This window comes from Octopus bimaculoides, chromosome 22, assembly GCF_046866305.1.
Source record: "Octopus bimaculoides isolate indiv1 chromosome 22, ASM4686630v1, whole genome shotgun sequence".
Lineage (NCBI taxonomy): Eukaryota > Metazoa > Mollusca > Cephalopoda > Octopoda > Octopodidae > Octopus > Octopus bimaculoides.
The window spans coordinates 24,976,435-24,987,406 of NC_142949.1; the positions used below are offsets into that span (position 1 = coordinate 24,976,435).

General features: G+C 32.8%; 1 protein-coding gene across 2 annotated transcripts in view; it reads left to right on the forward strand.

Annotated features, from left to right (window-relative positions):
- LOC128250543 (uncharacterized) overlaps positions 1-10,572 on the forward strand; it is a 65,866-nt gene extending 55,294 nt beyond the window's left edge. For both annotated transcript variants that reach the window (XR_016237992.1, XM_089339851.1), the window contains one exon: positions 8,757-10,572. Coding sequence is in view for 1 of the 2 variants with exons in the window: in XM_089339851.1 (XP_089195977.1) it covers positions 8,757-8,806 (50 nt within the window). In the remaining variant the exon portion in view is untranslated. The remainder of the gene's footprint in view (positions 1-8,756) is intronic.
- Positions 10,573-10,972: the final 400 nt, after the last annotated feature.

Below are 10,972 nucleotides of genomic sequence, written 5' to 3' on the forward strand. Positions count from 1 at the left end.
GTTCCTCAGAAACTTTCAGAGTCTAATCGCACGCAGAAAGTAAACGTGTGCTCTTCTTTGCTGTCACGTCTCACAGATGAACCTTTTTTGGACCGAATATTGACTGGTGACAAGAAATGGGTTCTCTATAAAAATGACAAGCGCCGAAGACAGTGGGTAGGGAAAGAAGAAACACTGGCACCCCAGGTTAAAGAAGGCCTTCAGCCACGTAAGATGTTGTTATCTGTTGGTGGGATATGAAGGGTTTAGTCCACTTTGAACTTTTAAACCCAAACCAGATGATAACAAAGGAGATCTACTGCGAGCAACTTGAGAGGCTTAAGTCAGTGCTAGAAGAAAAACAATTATCTTTGGTTTCAAGACGAAAGATGTTCTTCCATCAGGATAATGCTCGGCCACTTACAGCGACGATAACATTCCAAAGGCTGGATCAGTTTGAATCGACCTCGGCGTAATTTGAACTCAGAACGTAAAATTTGACGAAATGTTGCTAAGCGTTTTGCCCAGCGTGCCAAGATTTTGCCAGCTCGTTGCTTTTACACACACGCGCGCGCGCGCGCACACACACACACACACACACACACACACGCGTATATATATATATATATATATATATATATATATATATATATATATATGGAAAGAAGTGTATTTCCACGCAAGAAAAAAAATATAGAATGTGTTTTGGGAGTTGAAAACGCACCTGAATTTAAAACCGGGTATCACAAGAAGCTCATAAAGGCAGTTCTGTAGTCATCATGGATTCAGAACAATAAATAAACACTACCCTAACCCTCCTTCAGGACAATACCTAGTACGAAAAAAATCAACAACTATAGTCAATCCAAAATAACGGTAGGAATCCACCATTTCAAATAAAATTTAACGGAAAAGGAAAGGAGTTACTTAAATAGTTTCTTTGCTATAAGATATTTAATATACCCATGTTGTAAAGTCGAACTCGGAACCAAATATTTGTGAAGCCAACTTTCTTAATCCCATCTACATGCTTGTGTCTTTGCTTTTCGTGATTTGTTGGTAGATGGTCTTTATTTTCTGATGAGAAAATTCAAAATTTCTTCTAAAAAATATTTTTAAATGTCGGGGTGATGGAATTTTGATCGATCTTTGTCAATTTTTGAATAAATTGTCGACTGAATTGCGGATTATTTTAGTTGGTTTTTAACATTAGAGAGCTTAGAGGATGTTTCAAAATACAAGGCATAGAAAAGAAAGCACTCGAATGTGGAGGTGTTGAAGAGGCTTGCTGATGTCTTCCGGTTTATGGATTAACTCAAAATGACAAAAAGGAAAAAAAAAAAAAATTAACGAAAGCTAAAAGACTTTTGTGCCAAATGGCAGGTGGGGTTCAATTTCTTCTTTCTCTCTTTTTTGTATTATAACTTCCTTCTTTGTCATAAGAAACGAGAAGAACTAACAAAGAAAAATCAATCTTCCTCAATCAGAGTAGTTTCTCCTTTAAAACTTGGTTCTTAAATTTACAATTACAGCTGTTTGCTACAAGAGCAAATTTGTGCAAAGCGTCCTCTGTTAAATGATGTTCGTGCCGTTTTCAGATTAATACAAGTAGAGGCAATATTGGTCTACTGATTCCAGTGAAATTGTATTTTAAACATCAGAGAACATCTTTTAAAGAGAGCAACAGAATGTATCGAATGCACTCAGGAAGCAGACACACAGATTTATAGAAAACTGCTCCATCGAATAAATAAATAAATAAAATTGCTATTCAACTTTTTGTTGAATCAAAGAATTTCTTTGTCTGAGAGTACGTTAGTAAAACACTCCAGTTTTTGCAAGCAACCGGAAGTGGACTAAACATTCATTATTTTATCTTTCGTTCGTTAAATTCTTATTCCATTTGTTGATATTCCATTTTCAAAGATGACCTCTGGCAGGAATATGATTGTCTATGATAACAGATCGACTAAAGATAGAAATAATCATTGTTTTCGCGACAATAATGAATAAAATAGAATCCGTTCATCGTAATCGATTCAATACAAGAATTACAGACACCAAGAATTATTGGTAAATTCTTACAGCATTAGATGAAGTCCTATCGGGTACACAGCGGAATAGTAATGGTAAAAGTTTGGTTTCGACCAATTTAATTACTATCTATGGCTGCAACCCGTGTGATTCTGTTATCTTGTAGATCTATATGAGAATTAGAAATTTACTTTACAAGTGAAAGAAACACAGATCAATTATATGTTGCACCCGCTGTGTGTAGCAGTATAATATGGCTACTAGCCTATGCCGAGGGAAGTATGACACAACCACCACCACCACCACCAGGATTATCCGAATTTGTAAATTTTCTTGCTCATCATCTCGCATTCAGCCTTGGGTTATAAATAGAGAACAAGTTTAGAGTGAATTGTAGGTATTTAACATCTACTTCTAGCATATAAGTGCTGACATCCCAGCACCCTAAATTATGATTATATTTTTCTAATTATGTACTTAAAAATTAATTTTACTGCTGTGGTCGTTTTTTTATACGCTAGCCACTGATATAATAATTTTAATGATTATATCCTCAGTTTATACACACACACACACACACACACACACACACACACACACACACACACACACACACACACACACACACACACACACACACACACACACACACACACACACACATATATATATATTTATACTCACGGATGTGTGTGCGAGTATGTATATGGAATAAAACTACCAAAAGATTTATACATATATATATGCATAATACAGCGTACATACATGCATACGTACGTACATTCATACATATATACATACATATATGCATGCATACATACATACATACATACATACATACATACATACATACATACATACATACATATACATAGATGCGTACATATATTTTAAAAGCAGCTGATATTAGATACATTTAATATAAATTTGTTTCTTGACCTTTACACAAAATCCCCTCCTCTTCTATCTACAGAAATTTAAATATACCACCTACGTATCTTTAAACGCCATTGTCTTTTGCAGAAAGCAATGCTATGAATTTATGTAAATTATACGTTGTTGGAGAGGTCAATTCATTATAAGTTATAAGAACGCGGGTAATATCTCATCAAATACGTTATTAAGAAAAGATGATATCAAACTTAGAGATAGGGCATGAAAGTGAATGCGTTGGCAAAATCGAAAGTATAAATTATTATAGTTTAATGTTGAAGTCTATTAAAATAAAATAGAAAAAACAGTATAAAACTTTGATTTATTTAGACTGGAAAAGTTGTTAAATATCTAAAGTTGTAAATTGTTGAATTTGAATAAGTTAAAGAATAAGTTATGATGCAGTTAACTAAAATAGATAAATAAAACTTAATAAATTGATGGATTTGAAAGGAAAAGGAAAATTGCGTGGTTCAATAGTTGAATATAATTAATAGTGGGACGTTAATTGAGTTTAAGATTGAACAATGAAATAAATATATTTGCCAAGACATATGTTTTAATAATAAAGTATTGATAAGATAATAGCGATGTTTTAACACACAGCAAATCGTGCTCGAGTACACCACGCAATTTGCACCAGCTAATTCATATGCATACATATTAATGATTTCATGCAACTCTGTACAAGATAATGCTACTTAAAATTAAATTATATATGTATATACATTCATGCATATATACACACACATACATAAATATATACTTATATATGCATACATACATATATATACATACATATATATACATACATATATATATATACATACATATACATATATAAACATACATAAATATGCATATGCATATATATATATATATATATATATATATATATATATATATATATATATATATATATATATGTATGTATGTATATATATGTATATAAATATATATATATATATCCTAATACATTTCAGAAAATGGAGGCATTTCAAAAAGTTGCAATAATTCAATCAAAACATTTAAATTCAAAGGTGCTTTTAATAAATACCAAGGTATATATATATATATATATATATATATATATATATATATATATATATATATATATATATATATATATATATATATATATATATATATACACACATGCATACACACACACACACACACAATAACGCACATAAATACACACACACACATATACATCGTACCAGTCCACACCTAAATCATATTTAGCCCATTGTTATTTTCAGCACGGATTCTGTGAAAATATATTTTGGACTCGGAAAGTAAATACATCACTCTGATTACGAAATTTTATGGATATTTACTTCTTTTTTTGTAGAAAAAAATATATTAATCTTAACAATGCTAAAATGAAATATTGTAACATACACACACATACATGCATGCACACACACACGCACACGCATCCAAATACGCACACATATATGTATATATGTATTTATGGATATATATATACATATACATACATGTGTGTATTTACACACACACACACACACACACACACACACACACACACACACACACACACACACATATATATATATACTCTTTTACTTGTTTCAGTCATTTAACTGTGGCCATGCTGGAGCACCGCCTTTAGTCGAGCAAATCGACCCCAGGACTTATTCTTTGTAAGCCTAGTACTTATTCTGTATATAAGTACTTGTTTCCCTCTGTTTTTTTCTGCTTTATTTTCTGCTTGTTTCTCTCCTTGTTTCTTTCTGTATTCCTCTCTGTGGAAGAGCGTAGGCTCGAAACGTTAAAGACTTTTTCAATTCCCGAGCGTTATACTAATACATCTGTTTTTTGTGAGCTCTCCCTATATATATATATATATATATATATATATATATATATATATATATATATATATATATATATATATATATATATATATATAAGATATGAAGTATGTATGTATGTATGTATGTATGTATATATATATATATATATATATATATATATATATATATATATATGTATGTATGTATGTATGTATGTATGTATGTATGTATGTATGTATGTGTATATATGATTTATTGGTAATTAACTGAAATCTAAATTGTAATAAAGAATACAAATTTATATTGTAAATCTTTTACCTATTCAACGTAGTGTTATCTTCTGCATTTGTGGCCCCAAATTGCGTGCATGCGATCCATAACACTTATGCATACATAAAGACACAAAAAGACAATTCTTTTTAAAAACACAACCAAATGCGCCGAGCTACACAGGCCAGAGAAAGGAAGGTTTGAGCCCAGCATACACGTTGACACTGGCACACTCACATGCACACAACCACTCAGACATACAAGCACACGAACACAGAGACACGTACACGCACAAATACACCCAGAAATCCCTACCTCAAAGAACATGTTTTTCGATGAGTTAAAGAAATTTTTTTAATTAGCTTAAGCAAAATGCTGTAAAAACCCTCCATTTATAAAGAACTCTTTGCTTTGACCAAAATAAAATCCCAAGCATTTAAATTAAGGCCGCTAAACTATAAGACACCCACATATAAACTAACATTCGAAAGCCAGTTGTTCAATTCACAAAATATAAAAATAACAGGCACAGACCAACAAACACGACCAAAAAATTAGAATTAAAAAATAAAATTTGAGTTACAATGAAATAAACAAGCAAAAATCTTTAATTTGAGATTTTTCATATAAGTCCCACTATAATCACTCAATCATGGAATTCCACTTACGATTTAAAGCATCTCCGCCAATATATTTTTAATTAGTTCTATAGTTAAATTTAATCACAAACGAATAATCAAAATCCCTATTCTGACATAAGCTATTTTACAGACACAACGCGATATATCCATATATATCTAACACAAACTTGAGAAAAACAAAAAAATAAACAGAATCAAACAGGCTTCTCTTATGCACACATAGAAGAGACAAAACAATATCCCACTAAAAAACCTAAACGCCGACAAGTAACAGCCAAACAGAAAACGCAAAAAACAAGCCAATGAAGTAACAGGAGCAGGAGACAACATTCTCACCAACGAATATAAATATACAAGCGATGCAATTTGTAACATTTCTCGCCTGGAGATCGCAGTGGCGTAAAACTCGAGTCACGAGTTTTTATAAATCTTATATTCCACAAAATATACTAGGCATTTTTCTCTCATCAGTTCGATACAATTCATTGCTGCCACACACACACACACACACACACACACACACACACACACACACACACACACACACACACACACACACACACACACACACACACACACACACACACACACAAGCATGCATGTCACTCAGCTCAGTATTTTATTCAATCTCTATTTCTCTATGAAATCGTTTTCGTATTTAGGTATAGATACGAATATACATAGATAAGAATAAACAAAGAAATGGCAAAACAGTAACAGCCAATCGGTAAACGCAGAACATAAACTACTGAAAAAAGAGAAAGAAAAAGAAGGGCGGTGGGTTACACATACCGCAATGAACATAAATATACCAGCAAGGCAATTGCAAGATTTCTCGCCTGAATATTAATATTAATCTGAAGAGATTTAAAAGTCAAACATCGTGCTTTACACTGCTTTTTCTGAATTTTTCTGAAAAGATTCTTTTCAAAGAAAAGAGGTTAGTGATACATCGACAGCAAAGATAACTCGACTGTTCTTGTGAAAGCCTGAAGGCCGTGGTAGACAGTTCAAAAGATATGGTCTCACTAGTAGCATTCAAAAATATCCTGCCAAACACAGTGGATAAACAAACATATAACTTCTTTCAAACGTAACGAAATGATAAGCAGACGTGGTTTTATCTGGCTGGTTGCTGTCAGAATATTTCGAATAATATTTTGAGGATGAATTTGAAACATTTTGATAAAGTGTGAACAGATTTGAAAGTCAAAGAATTTGTTTAATAGAAACAGTTTTATCGGTTTGCTTCATTTTTCTATCAAACGTTCCCTTTCAAAGGATCTTTTTCCTGTCTTTTCCAGAACTTTTGAACTGTCTCACTTTGATCTCTAGGATTTAACGGAAATAGTCGAGATGTCTTTCCGTCCCTTTACTTCACTGTTCTTGTCTTTGTACCACTAACCTCCTCTCATTGAAAAAAAAAATCTTTTAATCGATAATCTGGAAAAAATGGGGAAAACTATATTTTTATTTATTGCATTCCTTGGCTTTCAAATCTTCAAATTTCACCCAAAATGTGTTATTAGAAATATTAACCGTAACAATCTTTATATTTGGATTACTAAACAGGTAATAATTCGCTCTATCGTGACTCCAGAGTTCCCCTCTCCCACGTGCGAACTTTTAGGCAACTCCCACGGGAGGCAAAACTAAACTGAACGATCGTTTACATCATCAGCTGGAAATCAGCCGTCAGAGTTTGCACACAAAATGGAAAATTGTCCCTTGTGTAACCCTCATTGGGGACTTTGTGTTCAGGTTGGTAGATGCGTGTATGTTCAGAACATCACGACAAAACAAGCTAGTTCAATTGACATTTTAAACCTGTGATAAAATAAACGAGATACTTCAAGTGAGGGCAAGCGCGCCCGTACACCAGCGCACACAAGTAGAAACACATACGTGTGTGTGCGCGGGCGGGCGCGGGCGGGCGCGGGCGGGCGCGTGTGCTCTCAGTTTAGATATTTCGCTTGGACGAATTGAAGTCGGACTACGTAGTTTCATGAACGGCTACCTATCCTTGTACATATCTATCTATCTATCTATCTATCTATCTATCTATCTATCTATCTATCTATCTATCTATCTATCTATCTATCTATCTATATATATATCTATCTATCTATTTACCTACCAACCTACCTACCTACCTACCTACCTACCTACCTACCTACCTACCTACCTACCTACCTACCTACCTATCTGTCTGTCTCCCTGTCTGTCTCCCTGTCTGTCTTCTTCATTTTGTACTTCATAAATATAAAATAGTTACTACAACTTTTATAATAAACAGTGTTTTTGGTTGGTTGGTTCTTCGGTTCAGCCTTCATATCAACAGGTTAGGAAAAGTTCCAAATCACTCTCGTTATAACTGTATTTTCATGTGTCTTTGAGGTTTCATACCTATCTGCCTCCTTGTTCGATTCCTAACTCCCCTTTTCACCTCGCTGTATAGGTGCCTCACCTTTCACATCATCCCTCTCGTTCGAACTCGTCTCTAACGACCAAATCAATAACAGAGCGTCAATGAATATTCCCACATTTCGTCTCTCTCAGAAAAAATAAACAGACCAAAGCGAAGGAGTCTTCACGAGGAATAAACTTTACTAATATTCAGAACTTCATAATGGCTTTTCCGACGCAGACCACCGCCAGTTAATCTGATTTCCAAAATTTAATCTATTTTAATAGTATATTATTACTTTCTAAACTGCTCAGTTAGCATTAATAATTTTAATATTCTATTATTACAATAATCTGACAATAAACCATCGATAAACTATGATTGATTGTTTATCCAATACCACAGGTCAACAATCAATTTTTATCAGAGATAATTTGAGGCGTATTTAAAATATTTTCTGCTATGATTTTGAAACTATCTTTGGCTTTTCTCCAGCAAATATATATATTTTTTAGATATGACCAATTGTCTATTTTCCTTTTTTTTTCAGTTGGTTCGTTACCTGCTTTATAATTTAAAATTCAAATTTTCTCTTTAAATTTACTGATCAATGCATAGACATGATGATTCTTCCACTATATTGTTTTTACTAACGTATTTTTTTCTTTCTAGGTTATAACATATCCAAACTAATTTTTCAATATGTCAAAGAAAACCACTAAGGCTATTTTGGCTATGTTTGTGACAGCCTCACAAGAATATTCAACAATGACATTTTACAGCAGATCTTAAAAAGAAAACTACATCTCAACCCTCAGTTGGGGTACCAAGACATTCCATAGGTACTTCAACAAATTTGTGTAGCATTTTACCATAGGTACTACAACAAATTTGTGTAGCATTTTAAAATGGTTTTTGTGACGAGTTGAAGGGAAAGATCCCTTCAAAGCCTTTTCAAGTGCCAATGATTTAGAGAAAGACCACTTAAGAGGCTGTTATTTTCGTAATGTTAGTATTAAAGGACTCTCAAAAACAACACACACGCAGAATAATTTTTTTAAAACTTATCTTCTACGTTTAATCCTGAATCCTGCGAGGAAACACTAACTATTGCTACTCCACCACCAGAAGCTGGGATGAATTCTATTGAAGATGAAGTAGATATTTATGAAAATGTTATTGCAGATGACGCTTCTGGATTTCCATTAAGTTCCGGATACGAGCCAGAAGAACAATTGTTTTTAAACAAGAGAGTTTGATCGATCTTGTGAGCGATTTAGAAGTATCAAAAGATAGGACCGAGTTTTCGCGCCTCTCGTTTCAAAGAAAGTTACTTGATGAAAATATAACAGTGAGTTACTCTATGAAGCGAAAGTTTGATTTAGCACTTTATTGTAAAATGGATGTCCCCCACCTTTCACTCTTATTGTCATGACATTAATGGGTTTTTACTAGTTTTTCTGAAAGGTATTCTGGTAGTGAATGACAACTGCTTATAGATTCATTATTACGAAGTTTGAAAGCCCTTTTACTGCATAATGGAAATTTAAAGTCGTTTATCCCCAACGCTCATTCGATGTATTTAACAAAATCTTACTTTAGTGTGGATATTCTTTTTAGCGCAATTCGATACAATGATTAGCAATGGAACCTTTTGGGGGAAATCTTAAAGTAATTGTTATCCTAATGGGCATGCGTAGGGAATTCACTACGCAGTAGTTTTCTATGTTTGCAGGGCAGTCACGTTATTACAGAGCATCATAATAAAAGAGAATTGTCAGCTAGGTCTTCAAAGATTCCTGTAAGTAATACCATTCAATCAGTTCCTTTTATTGGTTTCATGAAAATATTTTTACCATTTTCGGCTCATGAAACTTAGTTTAAGGAAGATATTGTTTAAGACCGAATTCAAGAGAGTTTCATTTTTCTTTTTTAGGTATATTGCCAAAATTATGTGTAGCCAAAACTGAAGAAGGTTATTTTATAGTCTTTCAAATCTGAGTGGTATTAAAAGATAAATCTCTTGAAGCAATACTCACAGCATCTGAACCAGAAGTTTGGAATAGCTTCAAATGGATGTGCTGAATTCTTTAAAAAGTATAAACTCCTTCTTTGTAGATGCCATAAAAAACTGATTGAGTAATTCAGAAGATATAGGTTGTCATGTGCATCTTAAATGGCATTTCTAACGTTCACATCTAGGTTTCTTTTCTGAAGAATTTTGTGGACTTCGTGATAAAAAAAAAAGAGTTCATCAAGGTATTAACTATATGGAAACTTGATACCAAGGTTTCAGAAATAAGACATAATGGCAGATTATTGCTGGGTGTTAAGCAGTGAAGCCACATGTCACATTTATTGGGAAAAAATCAAATTCGTCTTATTTCTGTTTGCGTGCATACATGTATTATATACATATATAGGTATATGTATATATGTATATATGTTCAAAAAGTTATATGAGAATAAAATTTATTTGATCTATCAATCAGTCTATCTATCTGTCTATCTGTCTATCTATCTATCTATCTATCTATCTATCTATCTATCTATCTATCTCTCTGTCTGTCTGTCTGTCTGTCTGTCTCTCTCTCTCTCTCTCTCTCTCTCTCTCTCTCTCTCTCTCTCTCTCTCTCTTTCTATATATATATATTTGATAAATAAATTCAAAAAGGGATAAAACTCTTTTACAAGAATTTTATCAAGAAGCCAGTGTGTAAAAAGATCCACTGTGTGGCGTTATTATTTTCTGTAATAATGCCCTTTATATAAATATAAACGAATATATATATATATATATATATATATATATATATATATATATATATATATATATATATATATATATATATATGTAATTGAGGGAATAAGTAAAATCCAAGCGATCG